Source organism: Maylandia zebra, linkage group LG11 (assembly GCF_041146795.1).
Source record: "Maylandia zebra isolate NMK-2024a linkage group LG11, Mzebra_GT3a, whole genome shotgun sequence".
In the NCBI taxonomy this organism is placed as follows: Eukaryota; Metazoa; Chordata; class Actinopteri; order Cichliformes; family Cichlidae; genus Maylandia; species Maylandia zebra.
In genome coordinates, this window is record NC_135177.1 from 24662111 (window position 1) to 24679859 (window position 17749).

Sequence of the window (17749 nt, forward strand, 5' to 3'; positions counted from 1 at the left end):
ATTTATGATAAGGAAAGTTGTAAAGATGGCCAGAGGTAGGAATGATGTCCTGTAGAATTCTGTAGTGCATGTGGCTGAATGAGTATTTCCTGAACACGCTCCAGCACAAGATGAAGACAGCGTGACGGATTGTGCAATATTGACAATAGCTTAGACAGTATCCTCCTTTCTGACACCTCTGTCGGAGAATCAGGCTCCACACACACAACATTATTGGCCTCGCGAATCAGTTTATTCACTCTGTTGTTATCCACTTCCCACATTCTGCTGCTCCAGCACACTACAGCACAGCACACGGCTCACGACAGACTCATTTTGCATGTGGTGTCCATAGATCATTGCATTCAGTTTGTGTACTATTTTTCTTTCTTTTTTTTCTAATTTGCTTTTTCCTAGAGTGCTTGTCATTAATGCATGAGACACTATCTGCAGGCCATTCAGGTTGCAGAGGTACTCCACCTCCTCCTCCTCGACTCAAGAGTGGTAGAAGTCGTAGATCCATAGAAGGGCATTAACCCACCAGGTCTGGTACCTGCTCCTTTACTTGAAGTGGAACAGGAGGAGCACTGGCAGAGCCCTACAGTGCATATTTCACCTGTGCTCACAGACCAGCACCATGCATCTTCATTGGCATTTGCCAGAGAACTGGCAGATCTGTCTGTTTCACCTGGGCAATTAATTTGTTTCTTATATATATATATATATATATATATATATATATATATATATATATATATAGCATCTTACACCCTGCTGTTATGTGCTGGATTGTCTCTGGGGCATCTTTACACAGCCTGCACCTGTAGTCTTGCCTGGTGTGATAGACCTCAGCCTCTATGGATCTTGTGCCCAGAGATTGTTCCTGTGCTGCCATGATTAGTGCCTCTGTCCTGTCTTTCAGTCCAGCTTTGTCCAGCCACTGATAGGATTTCAAGATATCAGCCACCTCCACTATCTGTGCAGGGGCCTGTCCTTCCATGATGGTGCCTCCTCTTCCTCCTCATTCTTGGGTTTCTGCTGCCCAAGGTATTCACTGAGCACTGGGTCAGTTGGGGCCATCTTCGTGATGTATTCGTGGATGTTTGTTGTCTCATCCTGGACCGTGGTGCTGACACTCACCAGTCCCCGGCCTCCTTCCTTCTGTTTAGCATACAGCCTCAGGGTGCTGGTCTTGGGTTGAAACCCGCCATGCATGGTCAGGAGCTTCCTTCTAGCAACCTCTTCATGATTCCCATTTGCCTGCGGGGTCCCCAGGTACTTGTAGCTGTCCTCAGTGTTCCGCATTGTTGCCTTCTGGTAGTTTGATCCCCTCAGTTCTGACTACCTTCCCTCTCTTTGTTATTATCCGACTACATTTCCCCAGTCTAAATGACATTCCGATATCATTGCTGTATATCCTGGTGGTGTGGATCAGTGAATCGATGTCTCGTTCATTCTTGACATACAGTTTGATGTCATCCATGTACAGGACATGGCTGACAACTGCTCTATTCTGTAGTCGGTATCTGTAGCCAGTATTTTCAATAATCTCACTGAGGGGGTTCAGGCCTATGCAGAACAGCAGTGGGGACAGAGAATCTCTTTGGTAGATCCCGCACTTGATGGTGACATGTGCTATGGGCTTGAAGTTGGCTTCTAGTGTTGTACGCCACATCCCCATTGAGGTCCTGATGAAGGCTCTTAGGGTATTGTTGAACTTGTATAGTTCTAGGCATTCCAGAATCCAGGTGTGGGGCATTGAGTCATAGGCCTTCTTGTAATCAATCCAGGCAGTGCCCAAGTTGGTCAGCCTATATATATATATATATATATATATATAGATAGATAGATAGATAGATAGATAGATAGATAGATAGATAGATAGATAGATAGATAGATAGATAGATAGATAGATAGATAGATAAATGTTACTAGATATTCACTTTTTTAAAATCATTAAATTTTGAAGATTTGTATGGATTTATCCAAAAGCTATGAAAGTTCTTGAAACATTGTCAGGATCTTTACTGTTCTCGTATTATTACAGTGAGCTGCAATGTCTTAATGAGCACAATGATAACAGGTGGCATTGGTTGGCCTGCAGAAGCTGGCAAATTATAGTCTTCCTGGTTCTTTTTTGCCTCCAAATCCCACAGACCTAAAACAGAAATAGGGGCCAGTGGGGCAAATTAGTAATCCAGAGGCCCAGTAGCCCATAACCATTATGGGCCACTGGGCCTGTCCAAGTTGGACCAAGTAAGATGGTATGTCTAGTCCAATTTGGACCCCTGCTGCATGGACCTCTGCAGTATCCACTGAGAGCTGGAGGAGGTCAAGTGCAGATGATTCATTAAAATATTTGCAACATAAAATGGCTAAAGTAAGAGATTAAGTTAAGGGGGAAACATTAAGTGAACAAATGGGTATTTAGAAAAAGACAACAAGTTAGTTTGGAAGTTAACTTTTAAAGCCATAACGCTGGGACTTTAATGAAAAATAATTTGAACTAAAAATTAAAGGCTGTTTCTAAAAACAGTTTTATTTATTTCTATTTTACAGAGCAACAGCTGACACATACTCATTAAAAGTTCTAATATTCACCAAAGTCTAACAGTACAGTCGTCGCCATAGGTTTTGAGAATGACACAAATACTGGTTTTCACAAAGTTTGCTGCTTCAGTTTTTATAATAGCAATTTCCATATACTCTAGAATGTTATGAAGAGTGATCAGATGAACTGCGAAATCCTTCTTTGCCATGAAAATGAACTTAATCTCAAAAATTCAATTTCCGCTGCATTTCATCATTCAGCATTTCATGCCATAAAAGGACCTGCTGAGATCATTTCAAAAAATTTCTCATCAACTCAGGTGAGAATGTTGACGAGCACAAGGCTGGAGATCATTATGTTATGCTGACTGAGTTAGAATAGCAGACTGGATGCATTAAAAGGAGGGTGATGCTTGAAATCGTTGTTCTTCCTATTAAACATGGTTACCTGCAAGGAAACACATGTAGCCATCATTGCGTTGCATAAAAAGGGCTTCACAGGCAAGGATGTTGTTGCTACTAAGACTGCACCTAAATCAACCATTTATCAGATCATCAAGAACTTCAAGGAAAGAGGTTCAATTATTGTGAAGTAGGCTTCAGGGCCCCCAAGAAAGTCCAGCAAGCGCCAGGATGGTCTCCTAAAGATGATTCAGCTGCGGTATCAGAGTGCCACCAGTGCAGAGCTTGCTCAGGAATAGTAGGAGTCCATCTGCACGCATAGTGAGGCGAAGACTTTTGGAAGACGGCCTGGTGTCAAGAAGGGAAGCAAAGAAGCCACTTTTCTCAGAAAAAGCCATCAGGGACGAATTGATATTCTGCAAAAAGTACAGCGAGTGGACTGCTGAGGACTGGGGTAAAGTCATTTTCTCTGATGAAGCCCCTTTCTGATTGTTTGGGGCATCTGGAAAAAGGACTGTCCAGAGAAGAAAAGGTGAGCACTACCATCAGTCCTGTCTCATGCCAACAGTAAAGCATCCTGAGACCATTCATTTGTGGGGCTGCTTCTCATCCAAGGCAGTGGGCTCACTCACAATTTTGCCAAAAAACAGCCAAACATCCTCTGAAAGCAACTTCTTCCAACCATCCAAGAACAGTTTGATGAAGAACAATGCCTTTTCCAGCATGATGGATCACCATGCCATAAGGCCAAAGTGATACCTAAGTAGCTCGGGGAACAAATCATCTTGGGTCCATGGCCAGGGAACTTCCCAGACCTCAGTCCAATTGGGAACTTGTGGCCAATCCTGAAGAGGCAGGTGGACAAACAAAAACCCACTAATTCTGACAAACTCCAAGCATTGATTATGCAAGCATTGATTCTTATGAAAGAATGGGTTGCCATCTGTTAGGATTTGGCCCAGAAGTTGATTGACAACATGCCAGAGATCTAAAAACACTCAAGCAGCAAACTTTGTGAAAACTAATATTTGTGTCATTCTCAAAACTGTTGGCTACGACTGGATAAGGCTTTTTTCAAGTAAATACTGTGAGTGTTTCTATTTCTTGCTCTATTTATTGTCTGAAACGCAGTGAAGCCTGTTTAATCATTAAAATTGCCAAAAAGAGCAGTATCGGTCAGATTTTATGGAAATATTAATTGGACAAAACAAGACATTTATGAATGTTATTTTAGCCCCGCTAAACATTTGAATTTATTTATAAGCCAAACTAATCAAATTATAAAACCGGTATGCAATATACTAATTTTCTCTGAGATAACATGTTCCTGTCTGCATGATTAAGAATTACTTACACAATTATTTACTACTGAACCAAATGCTCTTTGAACTTTGCTGACTATTTTTCCACCTACAGGTTGTAATTATGCCTGTTGGAATGTTTTAGAGAAGAACATTTGGCATCGTTCACTGCTAACTGGGGTATAATTTTATTTATAGGGAATCTTACCCGGTGTTGCACGGTAACAGTAAATTTTAAAAAACAAATGTCAATGCAATATTTTAAGCTGTTTTCAGGATGTTACAGAGGCTTGAAGTGACAGATTTTGTATATTTCCCGAAGACATTTCCCCGTGATATTTTGAGGATGCGTTGGGACAACAGATTATAGCCGTTCAGTCTTAAACTCTTGGAAAGTGCTGGTTAGATTTCATCTGGTGATTGCATTCATGGTCCTTAGTTAATGAGCCCTGACCACTTTTGGTGCACAGATAACCATGTTTTTTGTTATTCTAGGAATATATTGTATATACACAGACAGCTCCATATCGTTGCTTACATATTTGTCTAATGAGTGAAACATTCCTGGTTTCAATCCAGGAGACACAGAGACACAAATATCTTTGAGTTTTTGTATGGAAAGGCATTCAGTGTAAAAAATAATCTGCCAAATCAAACATGTGGAGCTACCTGCTGTGGGCATCCTTTGTGGATAAAGGCGTAGCCAAAAGTAGCTACACAGTAGTGCACATGGTTATAGGTTTGCGCTTCTTGCTTCACGGCAAGAAGCTCAAACCTGCTGGTCTGCTGGGATCTTGGCACTTGCATGATCAGTCTGTTACCTATGTGGGTTCTCTCCAGGTTAATTAGTAATTCTAAATTGGCCTTGAATGGGAGAGTGAATCACCATCTTTCCATCTCTGTTAGCCCTGCAATACACAGGCAGTCTGTACTTTTAAAGGTACAGGAGCCTCAGGGAGCTTTGTGGGGTTTCTCACCAGTGCCACTGGGGAGTAACAGTTTTGAGTTTATATGTATATATAGAATTATAATAATAATTATTATTATTATTACTGTTAAAATTCTGTCTTCAAAAACCTAGGAATCATCAAAAGATATATATGTGGGATATATTTTCTTTATTTTTGAATTTATGTATTTTGGACTGTGTCGTGAAATTAACACAACTCATAAAGGGATCACTGTAAACGTTGCTGTATGCACTGGTAAAACTGAACAAATGATCTAAAAAAGTGAATCAAAGTGTAAATACACACAGTGCCGGTTCACCCTCTTGAAGAGATTTATGGAAGCTTGTTTCAACTGCTGTATTTTCTTTTCTTCTTTTTTTTGTTTCAGAGCTCAGTTGAAAATTTGTGTTATTATCTAAAAAATAATTTAAAAAAACCCCCTGATAAATCAGTGCTTCCATGAGATTCCTCCAATAACCGTTTATCAAAACTGCGCTGTCAAGATTGCTTGAATGACCACAGATTTCTTTAAAGCTCTCTTAATACTGAGAGAGCATCCAGGTGTACCAGACCTCTTTCCAAAAAAACTCAGTTGGTTCATTTTAAAAACATGTTTATAAACCTTTTACTAATGAAACATCCCTCTGGTAACATTTCAATTCAATTCCGTTTTATTTATGTATCTTCAAATCATATCAGCAGTCATCTCAGGGGGCTTTATATTGTTGGATAAAGACCCTAAAATAATACAGAGAAAACCTCAACAATCAGATGATGCCCTTTAAACACGCACTTTGTGAAAGTGGGAAGGAAAAACTCTCTTTTAACAGGAAGAAATCTATAGCATGACCAGGCTCAGGGAGGTGCACCCGTCTGCCTCGATCGATTGGGAGTGAACAAAAGACACACTTTGAAAGAGAGACAGAAATTAATAAAAACAAATGATTAAATGTGGGGGTTTTAAGTGCCACTAGCAATGTTATAGCAATGTTATTGATAAATATTTCAGAAAGGTAATAATTTGGAAGAATAATTTTAGGGAATATTACCTTTAAAAATAACCTTTTGGGAACAAAAAGTTTTGCCGTTATGGACAGTGATAATATAGCTATTTAAATGTTTGCTGCTGCTGTCTTGGCCAGATCTCTCCTGAAAATTGCCTTTTTTTTTTTATGTCAGCGACTCTTACCTGGATACACAAGGATAAATGAATGTCTCTTTGTCATCTCTCATGTTCCGTCTGGCTCAAAAGGAGTTGATATCATTCATGAGAGATATGTTTGACAGATTATAGGCCAACAACTCATTTACAACAGTTTAAATACTAGAAATTACTTTTTGTCAGGAGATCCCTTTTTGCACGACACCGGTTCTGGTCCCCAGGAAGAGTGACAAAGTAAAGTAATCATGTGTGTATATTGTTTAATAATGGAACAAAGTCATTTGAGTCTAGTGCCTCACAAAAAACCCCAAAAACATTAATTGGGCAGACCGGTTCTGGCCCGCGGGCCGAGTGTTGGACACCCCTGACAGTACTGACTTAATTTATATTTCTGACCACAAGTAAACGCACCACTGGGGACTTATTCACTTGGTAAGTAAAAGCTGTCATGCGATACAGTGAAATAATTATTTATTTGTTTATTTTACTGCTACCACTACTACCACTCAAAAAAACACGACCAGCTGATCGCGGACTTTTTAGATTTTTTAAATTAACTGCCTGACAGAAAGCGGAAGTGACGTCACTGCACACGCTTCTTTTGTCTGACGACCTTATCAGGAGGAAGTGAAGCTCAGACGAAGCGACTGGCTCACCGGAGGGAAAAAAAACGAAAAAAAAAGAGAGCGAGAGAAAAAAAAAGAGGAGGAGGGGGGGAAACTTCACAGATTCACTGGAATTTGGACAGATTTGGAAACTGTGTCCAAACTATCCCGGCCTGCTGGAGCTTCGCGGAGGAAAGCGGAGTCGTCAGCTCCGGTAAACGCCACTCTTCTCCACGCAGTCGGTAGTAAATTTTGATAGATTCGGTCGACTCTGCTGCCGCCTCTCCACCCGTCCCCACAGCCGGAAGTCTGTGAGGATGGTCTATTTTTTTTTTCTTCGCTTCAGTTTTTTTTATGCTTTTGGTTTTTTTCATTGCTTTGCGTTTATTTTTTCCCGAGCGGGAAGGCAGCACAGGCTCACACTGTGTGTCTGCTAAATGTATGTTAATCAGCACGTCGGGCCTGAATAACTGCAGGATGCACGGAGGCCAAATGGAGACCTGCTGTAGATATGCGCCTTACATTGTTCCGATATGTGGCGTTTTATGAAAGTTCATGTTTTTGTAGTTCTTTTAGGTCTACTTTATTCCGCAGAGCAAACTTAAAGCTAAGTAGCTGGATGTGGATCCCCTTTAATGCCGCTAAATACTGACATATAGGAAAGCGGGCAGGAAAGTTTAACCTCATATTATTTAATAGTGCTTTTTAACACATCTGGACGCTTAATCAGAGCTGCAGTTATGGAATTACAGCTGTATGGAGCCAAACACTTGCACCCAGACAAGGCTGTAATAGGCAACCAAACTAAAAACTAAAAGTGGGTGTGACAATACATGTTAGTTACACGGAAATAATAAAAAGTAACACAAATTCTCAACAAAACAAAAAAGAAAAACTAAACTAAACAGTATTTCATATATTCCTTAATAATCTGAGTGCAATAGGAAATATAAGTTACAAGTCTTCACTTTTAGTCTTTTCTGATACGTTTTAATTGTGAACACATTCAGTATGTGGGATATCTGTGCACACGTTTAGTCGAGTGTTTTTATTGATCTGAGCTTCTAAAATTCTCCCTTGTACAAACATCCCTTGTATTCTAATAGATCAAAACATTACTAAACATTTTCCAACAAAAGAAACTAAAATGTAACCAGCAAACTTAATATGGAAATTAATGAACAATAAGACAACAAACAATTAAGACAAAAGTAAAAGCTAATTGAAATATCTCTAACGACTCATCCATGAGACCAACATGCTAGTTTTGCTTTTCTTATCATATAAATGTACCAACTATCTCAAAAATCTATTACATTAATCTGACAAAAAAAAGTAGTTTCTGAATTATTGACATCTCTTAAAATCCCCCCAGTATAGCCTCTGTAATATTAAACTTCATGAAAACAGTGATGCGGTACAATTCTGTTTTCTTTTAAGTTAGAAAAATTGGGTGATACCCACATGTTCATGGATTGTCTTATATGTTAAAGATCCTGGAGAAACAATGTAATATCGAATTTCCCAGAGGAACCCACCCGAGGGATTAATAAAGTTCTATCTTATCTTATCTTATATCAAGCTGATAAACAGTGTATTACAGTACCATCTATATTACTCATAGACAGCAGTATCTCGCATTGGTTCAGACCTGAACCTAAAGAAAATTGTATTAAATGAAGCTTAATTAAACATTAATGCTTATGAAGTGAAACTTTTAAATCAACAGAGACTCTTTTGGGATTTTTAGTCTGAGCAACAGCACATTTTCTTCTGCGACATAATTATCTCATTAATTAAGAAAAACAGAATCTTTCTCCCCCTTTCTACTTTTCCCTTTTAAACTGTATCTGTAGCAATAACACGTCACAGGAATGAGCCTAGTGCTTCCCCAAGAGACCCACACCTTCAGGGACCCTTTAAAAAAACCTCCACCCTCACACTGGGGAGTTAGTGTCTAGTAATTTGATTAACTGGGTCTTTTATTTAGTGCCCACAAAAGTTTTTGCCAGAGCCAAAAGAAAACAAACAGTGGGAGTGCATGTATTTCTACTCAGTAATATACAAAGCTCTTAACTGTTTTTTTTTTTCTTTCTTGAACTGAAAAGCACGCTGTCAACCAGGTTTTCTTACAGTCTAAATATTTCGTATCACAAAGGAAAAAAAGCAGAAGTGTAAGTTATAAACTTCACATTGGCCTCATTCAGGGCTGATTTTGACCCTGGGGCCATATCGGCATAGTTAAAGTAACCACAGTGCTTCACACAGGATAAGTGAATCAAACCTGGTTACAGGTGAGAATAAAACAAACAAACAAACAAAAAGTGTCACCACAGTGTTAGAACCTCCATCGTGCCGTTAAACAACCCCTCAGACTCTTTGCAGTCATTTGCTGTGAGTTTCTTTAAAATAATTTCGCCTCCTATTGATTTTTGGAGGATTGTTTTGTTTTGCTTTTAGCAGCCAGAATTACATGAATTTCATTTCTCTACTTTAGTTTCAATGTCCTGGTTTGGCTTGTTGGTACACTGAGGTTAGAAGTGAAACAGTCTTTGCTTTTTGTTCTAAAACATGTCACAACAACATGTGCTGCGTCAACACACTTTGTCTGCTTTACACCCGCCCCTACGGTGAAGCGACTGATATGGCGAGGCTCTTTAGGTCCAACCTTATTACCTGATCCCCATCTGGAAGAATGTCAAGATTCAGATTTGTGGTTTTCATTATTTCTCTTGGTTTTGCTAACAAGGTGTATGTTCTTAAATTAATTGGTGCTCTGCAGTGTGCAGTCAGCACTCAGGAAGCCATGTCATATTTTAGGAATAAGGTGCACAAATGAACTGAGAGGGTTGACAAACCATTACTACTTTTTGTTAGGAGGCCCGGAGGCCTCCTAACAGGAAATCCTTGTAGTGGGTGAGCCCTTAAAACAGTAATGCATTGATCTGGTATTTGTCTTGTCATTGATCTGCAGGAGAATAATGTAGTACATGCTCTTTGGTGTGGGAAACATTTCATTAAGGTCTTTCTCATTAGACATAGAAACACACTGCATGAGCATTTTCACTACAATTTTTAATTACTCTAGTAGAAATGTCTTCTCTTTTTTTTTTAGTCCTAATGTACACAAGCAGCTGTGAGGGAAACAGGCTCCACTGCCACTTCATTAGGTACACCTAACTCAAACCAATGCTTTTTTAAAATTTTTTTATTAATAAGCTATCCAGTGAATCGTAAAGCTAAAAAAATTAATTTTCTGTTAAAATAGTTTTATCGATGGGTCCTCCCTCCTACTTTGAGTGTTTTAATGTTAGACTAAATGTCATATGGCACAATGCATGTACCATTATTACAAATGTCAGCTTCCAAATCAACTCTAAAGTTAGACTTTATGTTTTATATATAAGATACATTTAGCTCATTTTAATAAATAATAATACATTCTAGTGTTGGCCAGCTGTGATGGAAAGTTTTTAAATCTTGCTGCTTTTGTGTCGTTGCAGAAATGATGGAAGACTCTCATTTTAATTCATCATATTTCTGGTCCCCAGTCCCGACTATGCCCGGACAGGTTAGGCTACAAAATAATTTACTGTTCAATCAGTTGATGATGGGGAGAGAATGTTTCCGTCAAAGAAAAATCTCCTTTCTCCTGACAGATTGAGAATGCCATGTTCCTAAACAAAGTAAAAGAGCAACAGGAAAAAAGCGCTTCCTTCTCTGCTTCCCCTGCATCTCACTACCAGACGACTCTTCTCACCATCCCCACGCCTGGGGCCAAGACAGATGGAGGAGGCCAGGCTGGTAGTGCGGCGCACCTCCACCCTCCGCACAGCACCCAGAACATCACAGTGTTGCCTGTCCCCTCCACAGGCATCATGACAGCAGGTGGGCTTGTTTCTGTGTTTAGAAACCTTTAAGCGTCTCTTTCTCAGTTTTGAGGTTGAAAGACTTAACATATTTGGGGATTGAGTTAAAAACACTGAAACAGCAAATATTAAGGCCGTATTTAGATCCCATACCCTCAGTTTTTGAAGTATAATGTAACAGCAGTGTGTTAAATTATTTAGGTTATGAGAACAAACTTTGTAAATAGAGAAAATGGGAGTAAAATGAACAATTAATTCAAGGTTTTCCTCAACTGAGACAACTTTAGCGCTGTATTACAAACATTCTGCTTTGTAGTGCTATTGTTACACTTGGAGATGTAGATTATAGTTTAAAAAAATGCCTTTGGCAACATGTTCTTGAAGCTGTAAATTGAATTCCTCAACCTCAGTGACACTGCTCATCTTAGACAATTTCTCATCTCTGCTCTTGTCTCTTTCTCTGCAGCTGGTCTGGTGATCACGACTCCTCAGGGAACTCTAGTCTCTCCAACCTCCTCTCAGTCGTTTGTGTCCGGCCATCCAGCAACAACCATGATTGTTTCAGCACTCCATTCTTCAGGTGAACAGCATGTTATTATACACACACACTGGCTAACTTGTTTCTAAGTACAATATTGTTACTATGTAAATGATTAAAACTTATATGGGTGGATCAAACAGTGTTATAGATTTACTACGATTCAGAACTCAGGGTATTGTGTAAAGCCTGGTTTATGGTCACCTTATTGGTTTTGGTATGTGTCGACTGTGATGCCGCTGCAGCCCCATGGCCGTTACTTACTGGCGCTTCAGTGTGCACTGAACTCGCTGAAGTCCTCTCCTAGATAATAGGTGCAGCAACTTTTCATCAGTGCTGGTACATGAGTAGAAGAATTAGAAAGAAGAAGCTAAGAATTCATAGAGATTTCTCCAGAAAGTCTCATTTTGAAGGTGTTGCTGCAGCTCCTTCTTTGTAATCTGAGAATGTCTGAGCTTTAGTATATATCATTGAGACCAGCACAGTCGTATATATGTATGTACAGTATATATATGTATGTCGATGGGTGCGCTAAAGGCCCATTCTCTTCTGAGCTACCAAATGAAGTTTCATTGTGTGAACACGTAATGACAATAAAGGATTCTTATTCTTGTGTCTTCATAGCTTCTCAGCAATGCTGTGCACACTGGGTTACAAAAGTTGTCAGGTGCACGACACACTGAAACAACACTTAACATGGTTTGTGCTTTTAGCACTTTCATGAGGGCTACTATAATGAGCATAAACCAGGTTTAATATGACTAATCACTGACTGAATCCCTCATCTGTGAAATATTTTGGCTTTTGGGGGGCATTCATATGTTCTCTTATGGAGCTATTGAGACTATAAAAGAAAATTCTTACACTAAAAACTCAGGAGACATCTCTGAGCTATGAACACATTTGTGTCCTTGTCCACAAAGCACAGAGTGATCTGATGAGTAGCAAAACCAGATTATTTTATTACCAAGCCTGTGTCAGTGACTTATGGTTCTGTCTTTTTAAGTAAATTTATGTCTTCCAGTACAATAGATGCTGTTTGAAACTGTTAATAAATTATTGGTGTCTTTGCTTTTAGAAAACAAACATAAATACAGATTTTCAGTATGAAAAGTGCCCATATTTATAAAAGAAGCACATCAATTTTGATCATGTGTCTGATGCTGTCCAAATGTATTCACATGTCGATTATACTGAAACACATTAGACTTCCTTCAGCATCTTCTGGTTTTCAGTTTGATGTCAATGCACCTACAGACCATTATGTAGATGGTATTTAAATATGGGATGGAATTATTACAAACTTGTTCCATCTTCTGCTTTCAAAACTCTGTTCCATCATCTTAACCTGTGACTGTCGATCTTCTCATAGACAAAAAAGAAGCGGACGGGAATCCACATGTGGTTGTGATGCCAGCGCCCTCCAAACGAGGGAGAAAGAAGAAGACCACAGTGTCTCGGGTTGGTCCTCTGGGCATGCCGGGAAATGAAACTGTAATACTGGCTCATCTGACGCCAGGTGGCCAGGTAAGAGAACAGCTACAGATGTGAAAAAGGAAGCGTGATGCAACGAACTGCTCATTAAATCAATTTTAATTTTATTATCAATAGGTGACAACTTTGCAGCATCATGCTAGAGATCCATATGATCTCTCAAATGAAGACGAAGACCATGCCTCGAAAGATAGCACGAAAACATACAGGTATTTATTTATTTGTTTAATGTTTTTAAATACTTGCTGCTCATCTCCATTTGTTCTTGCTCTGGCTGTGAAATATGCATACATCTGTTTCTCTGTTCACTTCTGGAAATTAGCATTGAGATTTTCAGCTTTTGTAGATGACCTTGGCAGTGCTGGATATTAGCGTCTGACACGCCGACTCCTCAGACAAACACTCTTCACTGCATGTTGTGGCTGAACACACCGGCTTTGTGATGGATGCTTAATTCTTTACTAAAAATGTATTTGAGAAAACAAATACATGCTTTGTAGATGCTCTCTCCGTCTGCACACACTGGACACAAACCTGTCTTCTACTCTCCCCTTTGTCCTTATATAGCATGCTCTTTGAGCTGTGATCTCACTTCTGTGTCCTTCTCTTCCTCTTTTTTTATAGTACCTGTGTACCTTTCCTCCTCAGTTTTCACTGATTTCTCCCTTGACATTTCACTGTGTTGTCTGGTTGTGTCGTCTTTATTTGATTTAACCCGCCTTTGTCTTCATTGATTTTTTTTTTCTTTTTTTTTCTTTTCATTTTCTGTGATATCTTATTTCTCTCTGTGGGTCATTGCTCCATTACCCTGTCTCCTAATCTTCTTCTGTCCCATCTTCTCTCTTTTTTTTTCTCCTCCTCTTGTACATCTCCCTCTTCTTCCTCCTCCTTGTACTTCCATCCCGTCCTTCCATTTCTCTGTCTCTACGCCTGTAGGTGCCGGATGTGTGCGGCGACCTTCTTCAGTAAGTCTGACATGCAGATCCACTCCAAGTCGCACACAGAGGCCAAACCTCACAAGTGTCCTCACTGCGCCAAGTCATTCGCCAACTCCAGCTACCTGGCCCAGCACATCCGCATCCACAGTGGGGCCAAGCCTTACACCTGCTCCTACTGCCAGAAATCTTTCAGGCAGCTCAGTCACTTACAGCAGCACTCACGGTACTACAGACCCCCCCAACCCCATTACCCACCCATACCATATACCCTGTTCTCTTAACTTGTCCTGCTAAGACCCCTCCTATGTTCTTCTCCATCCTGGTGAAGACAGTGAAGTGCAGACCATATTACGTTGCCTTGTGGATGTTGGCTCGCATGTTGCCAGTTCCATCCAGTGACCTTTTCAGCATATTAAAATTCAGATGACACCTTTGAAGTCTGGCCTTTGGCCGTAAATTTTTTTCTTTTGTTTTTTTCCCCCCTGCCTTTGTTTCTGTCTTTGCTGTGTTTGTGCAGGTCTTGCTCCTTTTTGCACTGCACCTTCTGTTCTTCTGTCTGCATGTGCTGTCATGTCTTCCGACACTGCTTCTTCCATAAACACACATACCTATTTCAAATCTTTCAAAGTAAACTTCTAAAAAATAAAGTTGACAGTATTGTTGCTCTTTACCATTGTACAGCCCTTTGTGTTATTGATTTGATGGTTCATATCTTTGTCAGTGCTTTTCTCACCTTCAACACTCAATAGTGATGTTCTGCCATGCTTTGCTTTCATGCTCTGTTATCCTGTTTGTTTTATCCTTTTTGGGGGGCTGTGCTCGTATCAATTTTCCATCATTTCGGGAAGCACGATAAACTGATACATTTGTAAAACGTGTATTTATTATTTTATTGTTTTAAAGGGGACCTGTTATGCTTTTTTTTATTTTCCGGCATATGTATACCATTAAAATGCTGGATTTTCATATTAAACAAGTGAGTGTAAGGTAATTTCTATGAGGCAAAAACACAGCTTTTAGACTGTTCTTTTAGTTGTAGATACTTTGTTCAACTCTTAGCTCTGTATGATATCAGTGAGCGTCAATATCCATAAAGTGGTCACCTCAGGGACACAGCTCTGGCAAGGAGCATAGATTCCCCACCCACCTGCTGTTCAGACCTCCTGTCTGATGGAGAAAATTGACTGAAGGGGAGAGAGAAGGAGATAAAACGACTTGTTTCAGACAGCTGAGAGGCTGCATCAAGGGGCTGCATCAGACCTGTAAGGCTTGAAAAGCTACTCATGTTAAATTCAGCATTAGCTAAAAATTACATAACATAATGGGTCCCCTTTAATATAATCTCTTGTGTTTAAATCTTAAGCATCTAATCGAGTTGGTCCAGACAGATAAAATTATTAAATTTGTTGGATGTTTGTGTGAATTTTGTAATTACTGCTGGCCGTAATCAGTAAAGCGTATTTTGTTGGGGTGTTTTCTTCAGAATTTCCAAATGTTTCATTGCTCTGTGCTTCATCGCCGCAAGCTTTAATTTCCTTGTGTGAGATGTTTTTCCCTGAAATGATAAATTAAGAGGATTATCTTAAAATGAGGCTTTTTTTGTCTTCAGTTTATCCTTACAGTCCTGTTTTCATTTCTCTCTTTTACCATCTTATCTGCTCTCATCAGGAACCACACAGATGCAAAGCCCCACAAGTGTCCCCATTGTACCAAGTCATTTGCCAACTCTAGTTACCTGGCCCAACATATCCGCATCCACACCGGAGTGAAACCCTACACCTGTTCCTACTGCGAAAAGTCCTTCAGACAGCTGAGTCACCTTCAGCAGCACAGCAGGTAAATCACCCACTGGTCTAGGGTTTCTCATCTCCTTGCGGTCAGGTTAGGTCACCCTGAAAGTGATAGGCGCCCGTGTTTGTACATGTGTGTGTTTTTGTGTTTTATTCAGGATTCATACCGGAGATCGGCCATACAAGTGCAGTCACCCAGGCTGTGAGAAATCCTTCACGCAACTCTCAAATTTACAGGTGTGAATGAGTTTGGTTCTGTTCTTATGCATGGAGTGTTTGGGTATTAACTAACTCTCAAAACATTTCACTGTATTGTTATGCCTTTTTTTCCCACCAATAACAATTTTTTCCCCTAGTCTCACCGGCGTCAACACAACAAAGACAAGCCTTACAAGTGCCCGAACTGCAATAAAGGATACATAGATGCAGCGAGCCTGGAGGTGCACATGTCCACACACACTGTCAAACATGCCCGGATCTACTCGTGTGGTCTCTGCAACCGCACTTACACTTCAGTAAGACAAATGTCCATTTCTGAAGAGCATTACTACATGCAACACTATGAATCGCCTCACTGGCATCAGACACCTGGCAGCTACTTTACACCGTGTAGTCATGTCTCCACTGTTTCCCCTCTACCTATCCTCCCTTCATCTCAGGAGACGTATCTGGTGAAACACATGGAGAAACACAACCCAGAGCAGTTGACTGCATCAGCAGTCATGGCAGCACAGCCGGCACAACAGAACCAAAGCCAGGCCCAGGGCCAGGCTGGAGCTCAGAGCCGGGTAGAGAGTGCAGATGGAGCATCGAGCCGACCTGGAGGAGCTGGGAGTGGAGCGGCGGGCAGGGGCCAGCAAGGACAGAGCCAGAGCAACTACCCTCAGACAGAATCCATCTCCTGTCCGTTTGACCTCCATCAATATAAGACGGTGTCTGCCAACGACATCCAGTACAAGTCAGTCAGTGTGGCGGACATTAGTACCCACAAGGACCTCTGTCTCACTGTGTCAGCATCCACCATCCAAGTGGAGCATCTCAACTCTTAGAGAAGATGAAAGGAGAGAGAGTGGGAGGTTGGCAAGCTAAAATTTATTCATAATAACAAGAGATGGAGGATGAAGAGTGGAAAAATTAAAGCAATACTAAGATGATGCAGAAACTTTGGAACAAATGACTGTGCCTGAATGATTTTTTTGAGGCAGACAGGAGAAACGATACCATGCCACAATAAACTGAAGACTATAATTTTAGTTTTATTTTTTTAAGTTTTATCTCTTCTTTTTTTTCTTGCCTTGTTTGATTTGTTTGCTTAGCTGTCCAGTCTGACGTGCATGTGAAGGCTGCAATAAAGTATGTTTCAGTCCATCACAGTGATGGTTTTATAATAGGAAGCATCTAAGAGATACTTCACTTTACTATTAACACCTCCTGCTCTTCCCTACAGATACAACTGTGGCCATCTCAAGTTATTGACTTTCTTTTATTGAAATTAGTAGTTGACTACGGAAGTATTTTTTTATACTTTCATACAGAAACTTTCAGTTTTTACATCAACGTTATTAACTCTGCGAAGTTATAACAACGGATGCTTGTGATCCTTTTTTTCTGGAAAGAAAAAATAGCAATCACATATATAAAGTTATATCCTACCAGTTTATAAAGTATGATTGCGTGCTTAAAGGTTATGGTAAAACACATAATGTATTTAAATCGATTTGCAGGCCTTCACGTAACCTTTGAGAGAGAGTGATGAGCCTGTTCATGTAATCCAGTTGTACTGCTTTGTATGTATGTCCTGAAAGTAGTGTTATTCAAATGTGCTTCTGCTATTATACTTCCATAGTAACAACATTTATAACACTTATTCATAGACATAATGACTCATGAGATTTTTTTTCTGCTTATAATAAAAATAAAACCCTCTAAGTGATTACTTCTTTTTAATTTTTTTCTACTTTATTACCTTTTAAATTATTTTCATATGTGCTGTAATTGCTTTATGGGGGAACTTTAACTTTTTATCCTTTTTCCCCCAATTCCTTTCACATAGTCTTTATTTTTCTTAAAAAATAAATAAACACATTTATGTTGTTTATTTTATGACAATCATGCCCGTGGATCAGGTATATTTGCTGGAATGTGCAAATTTGCGAGGTGTTTACAAAAGT

The 17749-nt window shown here is 39.8% G+C and overlaps 1 protein-coding gene across 3 annotated transcripts; it reads left to right on the top strand.

Moving 5' to 3' along the window:
* The first annotated feature begins 6943 nt into the window (after positions 1 to 6943).
* On the top strand, positions 6944 to 17511 carry znf384b (zinc finger protein 384 b). 3 transcript variants are annotated; one of them, XM_004550844.4, is made up of 12 exons: positions 6944 to 7163; positions 10065 to 10119; positions 10453 to 10520; positions 10609 to 10837; positions 11285 to 11398; positions 12729 to 12883; positions 12968 to 13059; positions 13787 to 14011; positions 15457 to 15624; positions 15737 to 15815; positions 15935 to 16093; positions 16238 to 17511. In XM_004550844.4, exons 3-12 carry the CDS (start codon positions 10455 to 10457, stop codon positions 16625 to 16627), a joined length of 1677 nt encoding a protein of 558 aa, XP_004550901.1. In that variant the 5' UTR covers positions 6944 to 7163; positions 10065 to 10119; positions 10453 to 10454; the 3' UTR covers positions 16628 to 17511. The 3 variants fall into 3 exon arrangements, with proteins under 3 accessions (XP_004550901.1, XP_004550900.1, XP_024660089.1); XM_004550843.4 differs by lacking the exon at positions 10065 to 10119; XM_024804321.2 differs by lacking the exons at positions 10065 to 10119; positions 13787 to 14011.
* The last annotated feature ends 238 nt before the right edge of the window (positions 17512 to 17749 follow it).

What these genes read in the sequence shown, in the direction of transcription:
- znf384b (XM_004550844.4), top strand. Translation starts at nt 10,455, where the DNA reads ATGATGGAAGACTCTCATTTTAATTCATCATATTTCTGGTCCCCAGTC. An exon ending in TCCCGACTATGCCCGGACAG is followed by an intron (nt 10,521 to 10,608) that starts GTTAGGCTACAA and finishes TTCTCCTGACAG; the next exon opens with ATTGAGAATGCCATGTTCCT. An exon ending in CACTTACAGCAGCACTCACG is followed by an intron (nt 14,012 to 15,456) that starts GTACTACAGACC and finishes TGCTCTCATCAG; the next exon opens with GAACCACACAGATGCAAAGC.